Source organism: Pongo abelii, chromosome 10 (genome assembly GCF_028885655.2).
Source record: "Pongo abelii isolate AG06213 chromosome 10, NHGRI_mPonAbe1-v2.0_pri, whole genome shotgun sequence".
In the NCBI taxonomy this organism is placed as follows: Eukaryota; Metazoa; Chordata; class Mammalia; order Primates; family Hominidae; genus Pongo; species Pongo abelii.
This window is the reverse complement of record NC_071995.2, coordinates 29043096-29066053: the sequence shown is the minus strand read 5'-3', so window position 1 is coordinate 29066053 and position 22958 is coordinate 29043096. Positions and strand designations below refer to the sequence as shown.

The 22958-nt window shown below is 40.3% G+C and overlaps 1 protein-coding gene across 1 annotated transcript in view; it reads right to left on the bottom strand.

The window, feature by feature from the left end:
• Positions 1 to 5584: 5584 nt before the first annotated feature.
• MRPS35 (mitochondrial ribosomal protein S35) overlaps positions 5585 to 22958 on the bottom strand; it is a 41290-nt gene continuing 23916 nt past the window's right edge. The window contains exon 8 of the mRNA XM_024256555.3: positions 5585 to 6698. Within this exon, the coding sequence (XP_024112323.1) occupies positions 6429 to 6698 (270 nt within the window). The 3' untranslated portion in view covers positions 5585 to 6428. The remainder of the gene's footprint in view (positions 6699 to 22958) is intronic.

Below are 22958 nucleotides of genomic sequence, written 5' to 3'. Positions count from 1 at the left end.
AAACACCACAATATCATCATATTGGCCTCCCAGTCAAGGTCAAATTATTGTCACGTATAGTAATGCAGTCATGTAGTAATTTGAGCAAAAGAACAGTTACTAACAGTTACTAACCCATAAGCAAATGCTTCCTGATCTTAATCTAGCTTTCTACTTTCAATTGATTAATCCTTCTCAATCCCAACCTGTCTTCATCTTCCTTTCAATAATTGTGCTATGGAGCTCTTTGAGCTTTTTGTGTTGATTTCTGTTGAATAAAGCTTGGGAGTTTTAGTTTCAGTTACATCCCTCACTTGTATACATTCTGTTTTCCCAGCTGTAAAGATTAGCTCCAGGTGTTTCAGTTCTGTCCAAATCTTACACCAGATTTACCCCCTAAATCTTAGAAGACTCTTAAGTGTGGAATACTGTAGTTCAAGTCTCTAATAAACTTAAGCTTTTTAGGCCCCTCATCTCATTCCTGAAACCTGTTTTTAATGCGAGAACAGATATTAAAAGACAGCTAATAAGCATAAAGAATAAATAAGGGGCTGGGCACAGTGGCTCACGCCCATAATCCCAGCACTTTGGGAGGCCAAGGCGGGAGGATCACCTGAGGTCAGGAGTTCGAGACCAGCCTGGCCAACATGGCAAAACCCTGTCTCTACTAACAATACAAAAATTAGCAGGGCATGGTGGCACGTGCCTGTAATCCCACCTACTCAGGGGAGTGAGGTAGGAGAATCACTTGAACCTGGGAGGTAGAGGTTGCAATGAGCTGAGATTGCGCCACTGCACTCTAGCCTGGGCAACAGCGAGACTCTGTCAAAAAAATAAAATAAAACAAATAAGGGGAAATCCTATTTATAATACTTATAATATAGTACTGTTTCCTCATATGTTAAAATGAACTGTCCATGGGTACACTAAATGTCCGGATTTCACCACTATGCCATATATCCATATAACACAACTGCACTTGTACCCCTAAATCCATAAAAATAAAACATTTAATTTTGAAAGAAAAAGAAAACCCAAATTTTCTAAGTCCAGTGGCTTATATTTCCTTTTCTTTCCCTGGTATTAATACTGGGTGGAAAAAGAGAATGACTATTTCTTTTAATACAAAAGAAAAATATAAAATCTCTTGCAGTTGAATACTAACCACAGCTAAAAGTCTGATTTTAAAATTTAGTCAAAAGGCCAGGCATGGTGGTTCATACCTGTAATCCAAGCACTATGGGAGGCTGAGGCAGGAGGATCGCTTGAACCCAGGAGCTTGAGACCAGCCTGAGCAACACGGCAAGACCCCGTCTCTACAAAAAATATAAAAATTGGCCAGGCGCAGTGGCTCACACCTGTAATCCCAGCACTTTGGGAGGCTGAGGTGGGTGGATCACCTGAGGTCAGGAGATCGAGACCATCCTGGCTAACACAGTGAAATCCCCTCTCTACTAAAAAATACGAAAAACTAGCCGGGTGTGGTGGCATGCGCCTGTAGTCCCAGCTACTCGGGAGGCTGAGGCAGGAGAATCCCTTGAACCTGGGAGGTGGAGGTTGCAGTGAGCCTAGATCTAGCCACTGTACTCCAGCCTGGGTGGCAGAGTGAGACTCCATCTCAAAAAAAAAGGAAAATAAAAAAAAATTAGGGGGGTGTGGTGGTGTGTCCCTGTAGTTCCAGCTACTTGGGAGGCTGAGGTGGGAGGATCACTTGAGCTCTGGAGGTCGAGGCTGCAGCAAGCCATGAATGTGCCACTTCACTCCAGCCTGGGCAACAGACTGAGACCTTGCCTTAAATAAATAAATACATAATCAATTAAAAAATTAGCCAGGCATTGTGACACACACCTGTAGTCCTAGCTACTTGGAAGGCTATGTTGGGAGGATTGCTTGAGCCTGGGAGGTTGAGGCTGCCCAGGAGGCGGAGGTTGCAGTGAGCCAAGATCATGCCACTGCACTCCTGCCTGGGCAACAGAGTAAGACTCTGTCTCAAAAAAAAAAAAAATAATTAATTTACCTTAACTTGTCATAATTCATAAAATTAGGTGTCATAAATTTTATCAATTTCTTCCCTAATACATTAGGGGGAAAAAACCCCATGCTATTTGAAGCAGGGGGTGGGGGGAGCAAGATTTAAATTACCCTAAAATTATAGTTACAGAAATAATTCAGTAAGCTGTCTTTATACATTTTTGTACATACATTTAGAAAATCATTACTTTTTTTGTTTTTTTGAGAGAAGTCTCGCTCTTGTCCCCCAGGTTTGAGTGCAATGGCTTGATCTTGCCTCACTGCAACCTCTGCCTACTAGGTTCAAACGATTCTCCTGCCTCTGCTTCCCAAGTAGCTGGGATTAAGGCTCTTGCCAACATGCTTGGCTAATTTTTGCATTTTTTAGTAGAGACGGGGTTTCACCATGTTGGCCAGGCTGGTCTCGAACTCCTGACCTCAGGTGATCCGCCGCCTCGGCCTCCCAAAGTGCTAGGATTACAGGTGTGAGCCACCACGCCAGGCCAAAAATCATTACTTTTAAGTATATGTGAATTGCTTAGAGGTTTTCCAATAGACTAGGGCTGCTAGAATTAAAAAGGCTTTTTTTCCCCTTGGGGCTTCTCAGAATTTTACTCATTCCTTAAAGCTGATAATTTCATATAAATGACCTTAATTTGGGAAAAGTATATTTACCTTCTAAGAAAACAAATTCCTTTTCTTCTTCCGCCCTTCTGACCATTAGATAAATTGAGTAAATTTAGACTGGAGAGACAACAGACCAGAATCAGTTAAGAAGTAAAACAACTGAGACTAGAAACTACTTTCTTACTGGGAGCCAGAGATGAAACAGAACTTCCGAATAAAATTTTAAATTTTATTAAGAAACAATCAGACCAACCCAGGCAACATAGCAAGACCCCATCTCTACAAAAATAAAAAATTAACCAGGCGTGATGGCATGCTACTTGGGAGGTTGGGAGCAGCTGGAGGTCCCAGCTACTTGGGAGGTTGAGGTGGGAGGATCGGTTGAGCCCAGGAGGTTGAGGCTGCAGTGAGCCATGAATGCACCACTGCACTCCAGACTCCAGCCTGGGCTGGAACAGAGCAGACCGTGTCTCAAAAAAAAAAAAAAAGGGACAACGCTGGAAAGATTTCATGGTTACTTCCTAGGTGGGTGTCACAACCTTAGCCTTAGTTATTGACTGGACCCCAGGGTCCAGTTTGTTTGTTTCTTTTTCTTTTTTTCCTTTTCCTTTTTTGGAGACAAGCTCTTGTTCTGTCACCCAGGCTAGAATGCAGTAGTGTGATCATAGTTCACTGCAGCCTTGAACTCCTGGTCTCAAGCAATTCTCCCACTTCAGCCTCCCAAGTTGCTAGGCGTGTGCCACCATGCCTGGGTAATTTTTATCTTATGTACAGACAGTGTTTCACTTTGTTGCCCAGACTGGTATCCAACTCCTGGCCTCAAGCAATACTCCCGCCTTGGCCTCCCAAAGCGCTGGGATTACAGGCATGAGCCACTGTGTCCAGCTTCTCAAAAAAAAAAAAAAAAAAAAAAAAGTCTGTAACTGTTTAGTATTATGAAACACCAATATTGCAAAAATACGCAAAAGAATTAAAGCACCCTACAATTAAGAAAAGAGATCCGATCTACAATCTTAGTTGCCTATGTGTTGAAGCAACTTCTGGGCTATACAATTTAAGTTTAAAGTCAGAAATGACTGCATTAATATAGCAAAGTATCCCCTAGCATTTTCATTATAAATGTGAATATAATGTTCTAATTGCATACATTCGGTCAACTGACAGATTTTAAAGGACAAGGATCTGATTAATGACAAATAGTGCTGCTTAATTTTGCTAAAATTACAATAACAACAACTGTTATATATACATACAGATATATATGTATGTACACATTTTTAAAGTAGAGACAGGGTCTTGCTATGTTGCCTAGGCTGGTCTCAAACTTCTGACCTCAAGCCATCCTCCCACCGCAGCCTCCCAAAGTGCTGTGACTACAGTCATGAGCCACTGCACCCAGTCCAACTGTTTTGTTTTGAGGCAGTTTTGTATTAATCCGTCAGCTCTACAATTTTGCCTTTAGGCATCAACAATTGTTTAAGAGTCTTCGGGGTTACTTGGAGTTGGCCAAACTACGAAAAGGGTAAAGTCCTCTACAAGGCCATCCTACTTCTGACACCAACTCTTAAGTTTGTGGGAGATTCCCTAAACAACCCTCAGGTTCAGTAATTCACTAGAACTCAGAACTGAATGAAAGCTATTATTCTCACAATTACAGTTTATTACAGGGAAAGGATACCTTAAAGTGGCCCAACGGAAGAAGTACGTAAGTTGAGGCCCAGGAAGCGTTCAAATGTTTAGTTTCTGGTGCTCTCCCCTAGGAGTCAGGACACATTACTCTCCTAGTATCAGTGTGTGACAATATGCATGGAGTATTGCTAACCCGAGAAGCTTACTCAACCCTCCGTGTTCAAAGATTTTTTTTTTTTTGAAATGGAGTCTCGCTCTGTCACCCAAGCTGGAGTGCAGTGGCGGGATCTCGGCTCACTGCAAGCTCTGCCTCCCAGGTTCACGCCTTTCTCCTGCCTCAGCCTTCCAAGTAGCTGGGACTACAGGCACCTGCCACCACGCCCGGCTAATTTTTTGTATTTTTAGTACAGAGGGGGTTTCACTGTTAGCCAGGATGGTCTTAATCTCCTGACCTTGTGATCCACCCGCCTCGGCCTCCCAAAGTGCTGGGATTATAGGCGTGAGCCACTGCGCCCGGCCCAAAGATTTCACTGGACTCCATTATGTAGGTATGATTGCTGATTGTCTGCTGAGTCATCTCAGCTGCCAGGTGGACTAATACCATATGACTGAAAGCCCCCACCCTAAATCACATGGTAGGTTTTTCTGGCATGTTGGTCCCATCCTGAGATCCTTTGGGGCCAGCTACCCCGCTAAACAAAGACAGTCCTATCAGGTACGATATAGATTACCTCCCAGAAGCCAAGGGCAAAGGCCAGACCTCTGAGTAAGGTCAAATTCTTTATTACACATCCTCCTCTCTGCTTTCATCTGCACTGTATTATTACACAGGATAAACCACCCTAAGCTACCACTCCTTTACATGTTCCCAGATGATCACCTCTTCTCAGCTTCTACTGTTTTCAAAATGTTTCCTTCTTCAATCCTGTTAGGAATCTGAGTTTTTCTTAACTCTGAATGAGTCTCTAAATGTACTGGTATGTTTCTTGAAATATGCTCTAAACATGATCTAAAATTTTGGTTTTTATCTATACTGCTTTTCATCCACTACTTACCAATTAGGCTCAGTTTAGCCCCTTTTGAGTTCATTCATAAGTCAGGCCTAGGATTAAAATGGTAAGTAGTATCAGGGTGCCCCAGCAGGGCACGACATGCCTCTTTCTCTCCTTTTTGTACTCAAGGCCATACTGTCCTTCATAACCTACAGACTCCTGGCCTCACTCACACCAGATCATACCTTCATTTCACACAAATGGTTTAGGAAATCGTTGTGAAATTCCATTTTGGCTTTCATTTATACTCTCTAATTCTTCTAGGCAAAATAAGTCTATTAGGCAAATAAACTCAGTAATTCCTTTATTTTGATTTTAAATTAATCACAACCATCGAGGTGGTAAAAACAGCTGACAGGTGTACTTAAAGATACTGAATTGACAGCTAGATTGAATGCAGGGTTTCCCAGGGTAGTTCTTATTTTGTCACTTACTCCAATTACATTCAAGATCCTTATGCCTCATCTTTTTTCCTGAGCTGTGGCAGCTCTAACTGGGGCACCCAGAGGGATACATACCAGGTAATCTCCACTTCTACTTTTCTGGTAGCTTGGCCCTGGCAAAATGAGCCCCACAATCTAGAAAGTAGGATGCTAAACAAAGTTGACTCAACATATCTTTTTAGAAAATATCAGGTTAGAGAATACTCCTGAGGACCTGTTTCTAACCAGAACTGACAAATGTGAAAAATGCATCAGCTAGACTGCAGTCATGTGAACAGAGCCCGGAACTGCAAGTCAAGGAAATGGGTTCCAGGCCTACCTTCCTAGGTAACCAAAACCATTATTCAAAAGCAACTACTGAATGCCAGCTTGTGGGGAAAGAAATGGGGAAGGTGATAAAATCACAATTAAATGCATGTATATATATGAATACCAAAGCTATTATGTAGAAATAAAATCAAAACACTTCAGATCAAGAAGAAATCAGAGATCTCCTCGTCTATTGCCCCAGTGTAAAAATAAAAAAACTCTGGAGTAATCATTGCCATTAAGCATTAGTATGAGGGAAATAATTTTAACTCTGAGGAAAAAAAATGATTTTTTAACATTTTCAATTTTATATCAAATTAGATACTGATCACACATATCATAAAATTAATAAATCAAGCAGATTTTTCTACTCCATAATTCATGTCACATTTAATAGTCTCTTCACGGATTCTTTGTACTGAGAAATGGAATTTTCATTTTCCTCCTCATTTTTAAGACTAACAACAGACTTTTTGTACTCTTCAATTTCTTTAGTACCAAGGAGCTCTTCTTTATTTATTTGCATATTTTTCTCAGCAGCTTTAATCTGGAGAAGCGTTTCCAGGATATTTCTTTCTGATGAGCTATTTTCCCATATATACTCTTCCATGTCTGCTTCAGTCTTACTTTTTTCCCATTCTTCAGTTTTCTGAAACAAAACAAAACAAAACAAAAATGAGTTCTGAATTCTGAGAAACATCAAATGTTTGTTTGTTTTCCTTTTTAAGGGAAGATAAGTTTGCAAAATGTGGAGAGGCCCTGGCCAACGCCTTGTCTGTGCACTCTGTCCCCTTAACCCAGCACTGTTAGCCAGCTGCACCTGCGCTTGAGGGCTGCACACTCTGTCACGTGAACACTGGTCTGTCAAGCTCTGTTACCACTCGCTACTCTATCCACATAATTACAATCTGTCTGCCTTACAAACTGTACTTACAAAGATATGCTGTTTTCCAGCAGATATAGAAGATAACTTTTTGCAGCTATTCTCTAAACCCTAATACATCAGCATTTCCTTTTTTTCTGAGACGGGTCTCACTCTGTCACCCAGGCTGGAGTGCGGTGGCGCAATCACAGCTCACAGCAGCCTCGACCTCGCAGTCTCAGGTGATTCTCCCACCTCAGGCTCCTGAGTAGCTGGGACTACAGGCGCCCATCACCATGCCCAGCTAATTTTTGTATTTTTTGTAGAGATGGCATTTTGCCATGTTGCCCAGGCTGGTCTTGAACTCCTGGGCTCAAGTGATTATTCTGCCACGGCCTCTCAAAGTCCTGGGATTACAGGGGTGAGCCACTGCGCCTGGCCCAACATTTTGCATTTCTGAGATGTAATCTTCAACTTCTTTAGTACCAAGGAAATCATTATTAAAAATAATGAGAGCTGAGAGGAGACTGTATTTATCTCTGTGATATACTTGTGGGATGATGAGGAAGACTAATTATTATAATAAAATTAAGAATATGATGTACATAATACATGGTTTTTAGTTATAATGACTTCATATATCCTGGAATTTTCTTTTTTTTCCCCCAAGACAGAGTCTCGCTCTCTTGCCCAGACTGGAGTACAGTGGGACGATCTTGGCTCACCGCAACCTCCACCTCCCAGGTTCAAGCGATTCTCCTGCCTCAGCCTCCTGAGTAGATGGAATTACAAGCGCCCACTACCACGCCCAGCTAATTTTTGTATTTTTAGTAGAGATGGAGTTTCACCATGTTTTCCAGGCTGGTCTCAAATTCCTGACTTCAAATGATCTGCCTGCCTTGGCTTCCCAAAGTGTAGGGATTACAGGTGTAAGCCACCGTGCCCAGCCTATCCTGGAATTTTATTTTGTTATTATCTTTCTGTTCCCATAATGTGAACAATGTTTTGTTACTGCTTGTTTTTTCTTACGAAAATTATTACCATGCTATTCTAGGGAACACTGGTAGGCTTTACAGTAATATAGCATAATTCAGATTTATGATTTAAATGGAGATGTAACAGTCTGTGAAAAATCAAGCAACACAGCTAATAAGTAATATACCCTGGTTCAAAGAAGTGCTGAATATAGCCACATTTTTTCCAAATTAACACATAACAATATTCTGAGCTACAGGCTGCTAAGGAATCATCTACTCTTCTGAATAACAACTTTTAAAGGTGGCAAAATATTAAAAGATGAGTATATTTGTGAGGCTGTCAGAAACACTATTCTACCTCTGAAAAATCCCCTTCAAAGAGATCCCAGCTTGAGTAGACAGCTCTAAGGCTCTGCAGAGCTGAGTGGGGACCAAGAAGCAGGTAAGGTTTCCACCCGTGCCACCCTCCCACCCCTATCCCCACTACAAGTGCCTATGAAAAGAAAAGAAAGCATTGGAGATGTGTTCCTCCAAGGGTAAAGAGGAGCCCCACCGATCACAAACAGGCCACTGGGACAACACCGAGTCAGAAAGCCCTGTTCAGATCACCGAGGCGAAAGGAAGAGACTTAGGAGAAGAAATTCTCCTTTGAATCCTTCAAACTGGGTACCGTTCCTTCAAGGGAAACCAGTAAGAGGCAGGATGTCTTCCCTGGCCCCCCAAATTCCTGAGCCAAGTGGGGTATATTTGCACTTACAATTCCTGCATGTTTACCCCACCTCCCTATAATAAATTTATGGCTGTGGACAGCGTCTCAGCGTATGTTCCAGAAATATCCAGTTGAGAACCAACTCTGTCCTTTTTTTAAAAAAAAATCTGGTCGGGAGGTTTTTAGGCTTGGCAGGGAAGGCATAATGTGAAACAACTTCTTTTTATTTTATTATTATTATTTTTTAGGCTAGTCGAGTAGTGAGAACGGGGTAAGAGCAGAACAAGGAATTCAATCTGTAACTGACTGTGAACAATCAACTGAGATAACTCACTACCTTCAGACCAGCCTGAAACAACTTGTTATGCCTCTCCCCCACAACTCTGCTGCAAATAATTTCTAACAAACTCTGAATCTGCGCATTAAAAAAAATTAGCAAAATTATCCTACCCCACCTAATTTTTACTGTAATACTTGAGAAAGGAATAAATGTCAGCCCCTTAAAAAATAAATGTCCTAAATTAATTACATTATTGGTTCTATCTACTCTTAGAAATGTTTTAAAGGTTTCAAGACAATGTCATAGTTTTTTCACAATTCAAACTTACAGGGTAAAATATACTTAATCTAAAAAACCGACAAATACATTTTATAAAGCGTTAAGTAAAACAGTCACTCCATCTCATTCCCGACTCAACTGCCTGACTGCTAGAATACAGGCAATTAAGAGACTTAACTATTTAGTATTTTTAAGTTTCACACGTTTTATCTGAATTTTCTTAACGGCTTCAAAATAGATGCTTATGCAGAGGAATTAATCAAAGTAAATCCACTAATAATTCCCACATTTCATGTCTCTTCCCCTTACATTTGGTGTATATAATTATACACTGGTTTGCCAAGATGTATTATAGGTATGCCAAGATATTGATTCCCTCAGCCCTTGTAGCCAGGTGAGCCTCGAATACTGGCAGCAGAATGAAGCACCCTCCTCCTTCATTCATCTCAGGTGTGATCAAAGCTTACCTACCGCCAACCTCAACTCCTGTGCTCAAAGGACCCTCCTGCCTCAGCCTCCTGATTAGCTGGACTACGACTAAGGTGCACGCTACCATGCCTAGCTAATTTAAAATTTTTTTTTGTAGAGACAGGGTCTTGCTATGTTGCCTAAGGCTCGTCTTAAACTCCTGGCCTAGAGCAATCCCCCTGCCCCAGCCTCCCAAGGTGCTGGGATTACAGGGTATAAGCCACCGCACCTAGCCAGTAAATAATTTTCTAAGTGTGTAATCACATGAAAAGGTACATGGAGGTAGGCCAAGGTGGATATCCAGGCCTGCATGACTCAGCGAGTTTGGCGTGCAGGCGCACACCGCCACTTGTTATATAACCTGTTTGTGTAAGTTCATCCTTGGCTCTGAGCCACTGTTATCTGTAAAAGGTATAATTGCCCTGCTACCGTTGTACAGGCGCTCTTGGGGCTCAGCTTGGCTCAACATGGCTCTTGTGCAGGCACTGGTGCCCAGAGAAAGAGACAGCCAAAGCTGTCCGTCTGGACAGGAGGGAGCCAGGACACAGCTCGGCTTGCGCATGCCCAGATAAAGGGTTAAGCTGCTGACCCTGAAGGCAGGGGAGAGCCTACTGGGAAGCTGCAGGCATGGGGGTCGCGGGAGCCACACAGCCAGAGCAAACTGCCGAGACAAAGGTGGACAGTGTAAGAAAAGCTGTTCATAAGAGAGCCAGTGTAAGAAAGCTGTTAATTTGAGCTGCTGCTGAATAAAACTATCTTTCACCTGCCTACAGCCCCCCAAGTGTTCTTTCTGCTCATCCACCCACGCCCCTTGGACTTCAGCATGGGCTGGACCCGGACCCCCGGAACTGACAAAAAGGATAGGAAACCCTGCACTATGGAATAATGTACATTTATAGAAGAAAATCACTATGGTTTAAAGTCACTAGTAAGGAAAACAAACTACATTCTGTAAAAGGCGTGGCTTCCTATCCTGTACTGAAAACAATGCAGTGTTCAGCCTCAGTTGCAAACTAAATTCACATTTTCTTTTTTCTTTTCCTTTTCCTTTTTATTTTCTTTTTTTTTTTTGGGATGGAGTCTCACTCCGTCACCCAGGCTGGAGTGCAGTGGCACGATCTCGTCTCACTGCAACCTCCGCCTCCTGGGTTCAAGCAATTCTGCCTCAGCCTCCCGAGTAGCTGGGATTACAGGCACCCACTACCATGCCCAGCTAATTTTTGTATTTTTAGTAGAGACGGGATTTCGCCATGTTGGCCAGGCTGGTCTTGAACTCCTGACCTCAGGTGATCTGCCAGTCTCGGCCTCCCAAAGTGCTGGGATTACAGGCATGAGCCACTGCGCCTGGCCTTCTTTTTTCTTTTTTGAGACAGGGTCTCCCTCTGTCACTTAGGCTGGAGCACAGTGGCGCTATCTTGGCTTACTGCAGCCTCAACTTCCTAAGCTCATGCGATCCCCTTGCCTCAGCCTCCGGAGTAGCTGGGACTACCAGAGAGTACCACCACGCCCTGCTAATGTTTGCACTTTTTTGTAGAGACGGGGTTTTGCCATGTTGCCCAGGCTGTTCTCAAACTCCTGGGCTTAAGTGATCCACCTGCCTTGGCCTCCCAAAATGTTAGGATTACAGGTGTGAGCCACTGCGCCCAGCCAAATTCACATTTTCTACATGGTCTAGCTTTAGGATCCAAACTCTGCACAGCTGAATAAGAATTCCAAGATAATGACAGTAACAATCCCAACAAATTGAATACTTAATTATATATCAGGTATCTCAAATGCTTATGTATACTATTACATATAATTCTTGTTAAGATTTACTGGGATAGATTTTAAGAATTACATAGATAAGAAAACTTGAGTATTATGGAAGTTAAAGAGAGGTCCACAATCTATTGGGGGATTTCAGATTTCAGAAATTTTTGTATTTTAGAAAGTGAATTATGGTGCATATATCATATTTTTTTAACACCTCTAGAGAGGGGTCTATAGCAGCATCACCTAATCCAACACATAATTTTTAATGCAACATACATGAATATTCACACTGAATGGAATGAACAAAAAATATAAATAGCCTCTCATCTATTCAGGTCACATGTTTGTCACCAAATAAGTTATGGAAAGACTAACAATTTCCAAAGCTTTTTGGGTTTCTAAATAACAGATGCAGGGCTGAGGCAGCTAAGTTTTGCTCAAGGTCATCCAGGAAGTTAGTATAAGATGGTATTTACCATGAGCTTTGGTATTTCCCAGACCTCAGTTTAAATCCTAACTTTCATCATTTATTACTGTAATAGGTGAGTTCCTTGAACTTGTATCTCTGTAAGAACTGACTTCACAGGGCTGTTCTGAAGATTAAAAGAGGTAAGGAATATCCATGTACTTAGAGGACCTGGCTCATAGTAAACATTACATAAATGTTGTTGTTAATAATACAACTTCAAAGAGGAGTGGATTTCAAACCCACATTTCCCTACCTCTAAAACCTATGTACCTATGCCAAGGATTTGGGGAGAAGTATTGGGAGTAAGGGGTTCCACAACCTGCAGAATGGCTTCAAAGTGTACATGACATGTACTCCACCACCACTATGAAGCAGTAAACTAAAACTTCCAAAGTAAATATAAATACACAACTGTCCAAATGTTTCACTATATTATTCCCACTCACAAAATCATATAGTGATATTTACAAAATTAGATAAAATACACAGAAACAAGAGGTCTTTATTCTTTTGTCACTGACTCCATACTATTTGCACATAAGCAGTATCTTTCCAAGATGTTTAATTAAAAATAACAATTTTGAAATGTTTATGTATATGTGACTTAAAATGGCTTTTTTTGGTAACAGTTTCCTTAACACTTTTAACTTCTGGGTTTTTTAGCAAAAGTTCAGTGTCATATTAAAACTAGGAAGTTAATACTAATGGAATAATAATCCAGAATTGACTTCTGATATAGTTTCAGCAGGTTGCAATTTTAAATACATCTTCATAGAAAAGATGGAAATTACTAAAAAATAGAAGAAAAAAAATCATCCATAATTCTGTTACCCAAAGATGGCCCATTAACACTAGTAACACTTGGTGTATATCTTAAATCCGTTTTTTAAAATTCTTCTATGATTATATTTTATTTACAATTTTGTGCCCTGACTTATAGTTCACTATCAATTCCTTTTGAAAGAGGTAGAGTCTCAAAAAACCAAACACCGCATGTTCTCACTCATAGATGGGAATTGAACAATGAGAACACATGGACACAGGAAGGGGAACATCACACTCTGGAGACTGTTGTGGGGTGGGGGGAGGGGGGAGGGATAGCATTAGGAGATATACCTAATGCTAAACGGTGAGTTAATGGGTGCAGCACACCAGCATGGCACATGTATACATATGTAACTAACCTGCACATTGTGTACATGTACCCTAAAACTTAGAAGTATAATAATAAAAAAAAAAAATTTAAAAAAAAAAAGAAATACAAAAGAATCAGTAAAAAAAAAAAAAAGAAAGAAAGAGGTGGAGTCTCACTATGTTGCCCATGCTGGCCTTGAAATCCTGGGCTCAAGTGATTCTCCCACCTCACCCCTTAAGTAGGTGGAATTAGAGACGGGTACCACTGTGCCTGGCTATTACTATCAAAATGTTAGCTTCCAAAACCACAGCCAGCATTGAAATTGTTAGCTGTTTCAGTTTCTTTTTTTGTAGTCAGAGGCTAAGGTGGGAGGATTGCTTGAGCCCGAGAGGCTGAGGTTGCTGTGAGCCGAGATCACACCACTGCACTCCAGCCTGGGTGACAGGGCCAGATCTTGTCACACAAAAAAAGTTTATTTTATTGAAGTGTAGCTGGAATATATTAATTTTAAAGCACAAACAACAGCATATTCAAATTACTGGGGGCAATTAAAAATACAATTTTAAGCTCAAATTGATAATCACTTAGGCAAAGAATTCAATTAATTTGTCGACTCCTATTTTAATGCTTTGACCATTAAATATTTACAATTTCACCATTTAATTTATAAATATGTATCACACACACACACACACACGCACACCCCTTTTCTTTTCCTTCCTGCCTGCAATGAGAATCTGCCCTGACCCCAACCCCTGAAGAAGCAATTTTCCATTCCATGTGATCCTGTTCTCTTTTCCAGTTGGCTCGATTACTCATTTACTCATTCATTCAATAAATATTTATTGCACAACTACTCTGCCAGGCATAGTGTTCTCTGGGAACATTCAGTCTAATGAGAGACTTGAAGTTGACTGTGAGCCAGTCAGATGAATATTGTGATCCCCCATAGAGGAGAAGCATCCACAAAGGCCTTGAAGCCAGGACGGGCTTAACACAATCGAGGAAATGAATGAAGGCCAATGAGAAGGAAGTGGCGTGGGCTGAGGCTGAAAAGCTGTTGGAACACTCACTACGTGCCAGGCACTATTCTAAGTGCCTTACAGGTATTAACTAATTTAATTCTCACAACAAACCTAGGAGTTAGTTAGTACCATTATCATCTGTTTTACAGATCAGGAAGCTGAAGCCCAGAGCAAATGAATAATTTGCCCAAAACCACACTGCTTGTTAGTGTTAGAACAACATGTTCTAAGGAACCTCGAGGCATGATAAAAGGAGTAACAAAAAATATAATAACATAACTTGAACCTAACATCTTTTTTTTCTTGTATGAATTTAATACAAAAAAAAAAAATAGCTAATACATGCAAGGGTCAATGTATTCTGCTGCAACAGAAGGCAAAGAAATATCTGCTCCACTGAACACACAAGCCTGTCACCTCCTACCTTCTTATTTACAACTCTCTTTGCCTAGGACATGAATCATAGTAATATTCCACTTCTCATGATTACAAGTAAGGCCTTGTGCTGTATGAGAGAAAACAGTTTAACCATTTTTTAAAATCCCAAGCAATTTGAAAATCATAAAAAATACGAAGAGGCAAATATTCATAAAAAGTGAAAAAAGAATTACTGTCAATTCTTTCAGCTACCAAAGCTAAATTTTTAACTATGTCAAGGAATTCAATTCAATTAAGTTTTAAAAAAAACATTTACTGAATGCAAATTTGCCAGACGCTGTACTAGATGCTGAAAATGTAAAGATGAATGAATATACACTCCTTGTCCTCAGTGATCTCAGTCTAATAGGGTGAGCAGACAAGTATACAGGCAATTACCAGAAAAGTAATAAAAGGAATGTTAACTAGAGGAGGGAAAAGGGAGGGCAGGAAACAGAGAGGTTACAATTGAGGTGTATTAAAAGATTCATATGAATTTGCAAGGCTGATCAATTTGAAAAAAGAATTATAAGCAAAGAGAATAACATAAGCAAAGTTATGAAAGAACATATTATGTTCATTATGGCTAAGGTATAGGCTATATAATGTATATTTCCTGAGTGCTGGTAATGAGGTGGCAAATTGCTGTGAATGGCATGCTAAGGAGTTCAGACTTTATCCTAAGTAATGGGAAACCAATGAAGGATTTTGTAAAGGAATATGGTACAAGAGACTTGTTTTTTTGAACAATTACGCTAACAGTAATACAGAAGGTGGATGAGACAGGGAAATCAATTAGATGCCTATTGTAGTTTTCAGGTAAATGATAATGAAAACTTATACTAGACTGTAGCGGTAGGGATAAAAAGGGGGAAACGGCTTTAACCGATATTTAAAAGCGAAAACCAAAAGACTTGGTAACTTATCAGGAGGTATCAGGAAAGGGAAGAAAACTGTAACTCTCAAATTTATTACTTCAGCCACTGGGTGGGGAAGAAGAACGTGAGCTTTTCTTAAAGGTTTTTTAAGTATATAATAAAACGAAGTCCTGCCTGAAGGCAAAGAGGTATGAGCTTGTCACCTTCTGTGTAGCATCATCCCACTCAGGGATCTAGAACACTGCCTATTGTCTATCACATCAAGTCTAAATTCCTATTTATGGACAACAGAAAAATCCCTCCATTTTCTTGCCTGCCCCTTTCATTCTAATTACCACCCCTTACCCTCAAGCTCTGATATTAGATATAGGTTGAGTATCCCTTATCCAAAATGCTTAGGATCAGAAGTGTTTCAGATTTCAATTTTTTAAAGGATTTCAGAATATGTGCATTATACTGACTGGTTGAGCATTCCAAATCTGAAATGTGAAATGCTCTTTTGAGCATCATGTCAGTGCTCAAAAGTTGCAGATTTTGGAGCATTTCAGATACCAGATTTTCAAATTAGGGATACTCAAACTTACATGCACAAAAACTGTCTTAAAAAAGACAAGCCAACCTACAGTCTTTGAGTGTTGAGTTATTTACAACACTCAAAGACTGGAGAAATTATTCACAATCAGGGCTCAGCACCAGAATCACCTGTGGAGCTTTTAAAACTGTATCAAAACCTGGGTCTCACAGCTAGAGATTCTGATTCTGCAGGGCCTAAGCATCTGTAGTTTTAAAAGCTTCCAAATAAATAATGCTGCTATAAAGACACATGCACACGTATGTTTATTGCAGCACTATTCACAATAGCAAAGACTAGGCACCAACCCAAATGTCCAACAATGATAGACTGGATTAAGAAAATGTGGCACACATACACCATGGAATACTATGCAGCCATAAAAAATGATGAGTTCATGTCCTTTGTAGGGACATGGATGAAGCTGGAAACCATCATTCTCAGCAAACTATTGCAAGGACAGAAAACCAAACACTGCATGTTCTCACTCATAGGTGGGAATTGAACAATGAGAACACATGGACACAGGAAGGGGAACATTACACACTGGGGCCTGTTGTGTGGGGTGCGGGGGGAGGGATAGCATTAGGAGATATACCAAATGTTAAATGACGAGTTAATGGGTGCAGCACACCAACATGGCACATGTATAAATATGTACCTAACCTGCACGTTGTGCACATGTACCCTAAAACTTAAAGTATAATTTAAAAAAAAAAAAAAAGCTTCCCAGGTGGCACTGATACAGTGCCAGCTGAAAACAGGTTATGGAGATAGATGAATTTTCAATTAGTCAGTTGTTCATTTTGAAAGGAGAGTAAACTAGCAGTTAAAGTCAGATTTGATTTCATCTCTTATTTCATAACATTTTGAAAGTCAAAGTTGAATAAAACTAAATAATACGATACCATGGAAAGAATATGATACACTGAAGCTGCAGTTCAGGTCTGAGTTCCTCCACTAAAAAGCTCTGTAACCTTGGGAAAGTACCTGACCTTTCCTCTAAATCTTAATTTCTCAGTGTATAAAATGAAAAGGCTATAATAAGATAAGCTGTTTGATTCCTGACCTTCAAAGTTAGCCCTAATTTAAAATGGATGGCTGCACTAAATGCTTTGTGTTAAAAAAAAAAAAAAGAAAAGAAAAAAGACAAAGTATTTTGCAGCACTTTTGAAAGATGGAACATGCTGGGTGTGGTGGCACGCCTGTAGTCCTACTTGGGAGGCTGAGGCAGAAGGATCACTTGAGCCTGGGAGGCAGAGTCTGCAGTGAGCCGAGATCATGCCACTGCACTCCAGTCTGGGCAACAGAGCGAGACCCTGCCTCAGTGTGTGTTGTGGGGGAGAGATGGAACAACTACTTTACCCCCTTTTTAGTGTCCTTTTTATGTTAATACAAGGTGATCATTGAAGCAGCACAGAGTTAAAAAAAAGAAAGAAAGTCAGAGACAGAGACCCAGTTAACTCTCAGAGCAACATCACAGGTCCACTTCTTAGAACAAAGGCCAGATGTATTTGTCTGAAATCAAGTAAAACTGTGGCATGTAGTTACACTTTACCATTACTGGCCAACCACTAATCCTCGGACTCATGGGAGTTCAATCCATGTGTGTAGTTAGTTGTTTAATGAACACTGTAACATTAGTAAGTTTATGCATAAAATGTTAAATAAAAACATACACTTCATGTTAAAGAGATGCATCTTGCCAGGAAGAGCCAGTTTTTTTAGAATATAGATTCTATTAACATTGTCAACTGTAAATTTGCATCATGAACTGAACTCACAGAAGCAAGTATTTGTGGAGAACTTACAAAGTAATGTAGAATTCGAATACTTTTTAAAATAGTTCCTAATTTTTTTTTTGTATTTTTAGTAGAGATGAGGTTTTGCTGTGTTGGCCAGGCTGGTCTCGAACTCCAGGCCTCAAGTGATCTGCCTGCCTCGGCCTCCCAAACTGCTGGGATTACAGGTGTGAGCCACCGTGCCCAGCCTCAATAGCTGCTATGAAACATTTAGTATTCTTACCTAGCACTGACCTAGATAGTTTGAAGTACAAACTACAATAGGTCAGATCCCTGCTAATGAGGCCCTAAAGTTAGAAAAACAAAACATACATGGAACAATCCGTGACTAAGACAACTAACTGCAGTCAGGTGTTCTAGTGACCAGCATAGAAAATAAAATAAGACATAATAACTTGCTATCTATACAAAGCAGAAGTCAGACAAAGAGTAACAGCCTCAAAGCAGGTCGAAGTCTTGAAAGATATATAAGAAATGAAGAAGTAGAGAAGAATTAAAAATGAAATGGTAAATTATAGAACCCATGCTACAGACCAAATGTTTGTGTCCCCCCACCAAATTCAGATATTGGAATCTCAACCCTTAATATGATAGAGACAGGAGGGAATTTCCTTCCTCTCTCTCTGTTCTCCAAGTGAGGACATAGTAAGATGACAGCCATCTGCAAACCAGAAGGAGGGCCCTTACCCTAATCCAACCATGCTGGCACCCTGATCAACTACTCCCCAGCCTCTAGAACTGTGAGAAATAAATTTCTGTCATTTAAGCCACTCAATCTATGGTAATTTGTTATGATAGCCCAAACTAAGACAACCTTAACACTTTTGTGATATTTATTATTATACCTCCTTGCTCCCACTAGAGTGTTCTTCAGTTGGAGACGATGGTTTCCCCACGATTTGTTAACTTTCATATCCAGCAACCCAAGCAAATAGACAATTAATAAACATTTGCCATTTTATTTTATTTATTTATTTTGAGATGGAGTTTCACTCTTGTTGCCCAGGCTGGATTGCAGTGGCGCCATCTCGGCTCACTGCAACCTCCGCCTCCCGGGTTCAAGCCATTCTCGTGCCTCAGCCTCCCAAGTAGCTGGGATTACAGATGCCCGCCACCACACCTGGCTAATTTGTATATTTTTAGTAGAGACGGGGTTTCACCATGTTGGTCAGGCTGGTCTCAAACTCCTGACCTCAGGTGATCCACCCACCTCGGCCTCCCAAAGTGCTAGGATTATAGGCGTGAGCCACTGTACCCAGCCAACATTTGCCATTTTTAATGAAAGTGCACTTGACATTTGACACAGGATGGTTTACTCTTTCATCAACAGTGAAACAGTGAGAGGGGGACTGGATATGGCGGCTCACACTTGTAATTCCAGCACTTTGGGAGACAGAGGCAGGAGGATCACCTGAGCCCAGGAGTTCGAGAACAGTGTGGTGAACACAGCAAGACTTCACCTCTACAAAAAATAAAAAAATTAGCTCCGCATGGTGACACTTGCCTGTGGTCCCAGCTACTTGGGAGGCTGAGGTGAGAGGATCGTCTGAGCCTGGGAGGTAGAGGCTGCATGCAGTGAGCTATGATTGCGCTACTGCACTCCAGCCTGGGTGATAAAGCAAAACTCAGTCTCCAAAGAGAAAATAAACTTCTAAAATTGTCTAGTAAAACACACACACACACAAGCCCCAAAAATAAAATAAAATAAAACAAAAATAGTGAGAAGTACTTTTTCAAATAACTAGTAAAATACTGTATCAGCTCAATGTTGCCCTCTGGTTACAAATCTACATTTTGCAAATAAGCACTATGATGAGCTTCATGGCCTATCTCTGACTTACTGCCAGCCTCACCTCCCTTCTTGGCCCTGTTAGCTCTATACCCTGGCTACACCAAACTTCTGCCTGCTCTTTAAACCCACAAGGCCTAGAAAGTTCTTCACCCACTCTGTACTGCGTACTCCTGTTCATCTTCTAAAACCCATCATCATTCCTGTGACGTTTTCAGGGATGTGGCTCTCACAGCACTGTGTTCCTACTTCCATTAAGCTCAACAGACTGTATTATAACCAACGGTTTCCCTCCAGAAATCAAGGTACCTAAGGCAGGGGGTCATTCATTTTGATAGTGGCACCTAGCAACATATCTTGTACACAAAAACTAAATAGTTGTTGAATGCAAAAGAGAACAAACAACATAGCAAACATTGCTCAAGCATTCTCCAGTGGAAACACAGGTGTGTAGGCATACACAATCAAAATGAACTCATAAATCTGACAGATTAAACGGTGATTATGGCTCTGCAAAAGTATTCATTTTTATCAGAAATATCTGTAATAATGTCCCCTTTAAAATGAACTCTTAGTAAGTATAAAATTCTCCAACTTAGAAATTTTTAATTTTTATTTTTAGAGGTTGGTGGGGGGGTCTTTCTATTTGCCCAAGCTGGACTCGAATTCCTGGGCTCAACAGATCCTCCTGCCCCAGCCTCCAGAGAAACTGGGACTACAGGAGTGCAACACTGCTTGGCTAAATTAGAAATTTCTGTTACATGACTTTTCAGAACCATTTTATTACAAAGCTAGATATAGTTCTGACAATAAGACTATCATGAAATCCAAATAAGACAGCCGAAATTTTAAAATGTGAAAAAGCAACCATTAGTAATTCAATATCAAAATCATCCATGAATCTCTGAAATTTGATTTCAGATCTCTAACTTTTCTAAAGCAACTGTTTTTTTCTCTTCCCCAGTATTTGTGCTTATCTTTTGTGCCAGTCACTTTGCAAATTGATTCAATCATTTCTTAACCTAATCATTTATGGAAGGTTTCAATTTTTAAAAAATCACTAAAAAGTTAAAATTAAGGAAGTTGTGTTATCATCAATTATGTCAAATTGTGAGTAGGATACACATCCTAAAGAGTATAGATCTGACTTTACTTGTACAAACTCTGCCAAATTAAATATAAGCTGTATATATTAATAGAAATTGGGAAACCATGAATTTAAAATTCTAAGAAAAAAATCTTTCATCTTATTATTGTTAATATCAACATTATTTATAGATGCTTATGGAGAGCCCACTATTTGCCAGACACTTTACACAAATTCTCCCTGATCCATCCAAAAATCCTCAGGAAAAAACTGAACCTCAGAGGTTAAATAGTCAGAGACTATTACACAGGTACTAAGTAATGGCCCTGGAATTCAAATCCATGTCTGTCTGGCTCCAAAGGTTAAAAATTCATTCCAATGCTAACAATACATAACATTAAAATAGGAAACCAAATATCTACAACTCTCCTTGCTTCTTTATTTTTTAATTATTATTATTATTATTTTTTCAAGACAGAGTCTCACTCTATCGCCCAGACTGGAGTGCAGTGGCGCGATCTTGGCTCACTGCAACCTCCGACTCCCGGGTTGAAGCGATTCTCGTGCCTCAGTCTCCCGAGTAGCTGGGACTACAGGCGCCCACCACCACACCCGGCTAATTTTTTGTATTTTTAGTAGAGACAGGGTTTCATCATGTTGCCCAGGGTGGTATCGAACTCCTGAGCTCGGGCAATCTGCCTGCCTCGGCCTCCCAAAGTGCTCCCAGCCTCCTTGCTTCTTTAAACTGCTGAAAGATAAATGAATGGTCCAGTGAATATGTGTCTCTTATCACCTTTCCAGCACTGAAATAATTATTCTTTGAGGCATTACTAAGCCTTTATGCCTGAAGCTTATGCTTTGCGACGTCAATGCTTACTGAAATCTACTTTGACACTTCTATAGTTAAACTGTTTTGAATAGTATACAACAGTAATATCCTTCTACTGGAGTCTAGGTGATCACTTCTCCAGAGGGATTTCAGTACTACGAGCTACATAAAAGTAGCAGCTACTTTCCCCTCAGTGATACTTAGAGGTAACCTCCAGGGGAAGGTTAAAAAGCCAAGGGAAGGCAGGGCGCAGTGGCTCATGCCTATAATCCCAACACTTTGGGAGGCCAAGGTGAATGGACTGCCTGAGCCCAAGAGTTCAAGACCAACCTGGGCAACACAGTGAAATCCCATCTCTACAAAAAAAAAATGCAAAAATTAGCTGGGCATGGTGGCATGCGCCTGTAGTCCCAGCTATTCAGGAGGCTGAGGTGGGAGGGTCACTTGAATCCAGGAGGCCAAGACTGCAGTGAGCCATGATCGTACCACTGCACTCCAGCCTGGACAACAAAGCAAGACCCTGACTCAAAGAAGAAAAAAAAAGCCAAAGGAAGCATATATTTGGGTATTAAATGCTCAGAAGCTAGCTTATAAAAAAATCAAGCAATGGATTAAAAAGAGGCTATTTGATTAAATGACAGGTGATAACATCAATTTCAAGTATGAATTCCATGTTGGTGAGGGAAAATGAATTTCAATTCAATAAAAATTCTTTTCTAGCAGCTCCGCAAAATTTCACGGCTCATCTGTATTCAAAATCTTCACTGATGGTACTTGTTTAGAAAGGACCAAGAAACAATGGTAACACAGAATTCTTCAAGTATACTTGTTTGGACAGTTGTATGTGGCTACTTATCCCGGCATCAAAGTAATCAGCACTAAAGATCAAAGGCTTCTGCATGAATCCAGAATGCAACCCTGTTTGGATTCTAAGTCACGGAACCACAGAAAGAATCCCATAAATCAACTTCCACTGAATTTATGCCTATCATTTCCTTCTGGGCAAATTCATTCTAATAGATACTGGGAAAATAAGAGAGTCAAAACGGGTTGTATTTATTGTTAGTTATTAAATCTTGAAGCAGCAACAGCCATAAAGCTGTAGCTAATTCAGCCATGTTGCTGGTTCAAAAGGAAACTTAATTATCTTCAGCCAACGGCATTTCTAAAATCAATTGCGTACGAAAGAGAGATTAACTGCTATTCTGATGTTGCTCCTAAAGCCAGAACTAGAAAATCCAGATAAGTTATGATAATGGAAATAATTGAAGAGAAGAGCTTACCAGCTACTTTTTGTCTTTTACTAATCTCACAACCAAGTTGTTTTCTTTCACTTTCCATTCATCCTCTTGTGTGAAAACTCTTTTATCATAATATGAAGGAAAAGCTGTGAGCAGTTTAGAGAACAGCTGCATGTATTCACAGAATCACAGTAACTCGGGCTGAAAGGAGGTTCCAAAGGCCATGGAATTTAACTACCTATTCAAGGAGTATATATTTTTTGCCTATCTTCACTAAGTGGCCAATGGATGGAATGTTTTCTACCTACTGAAGTAGCTCACTGCATCTTATGATGG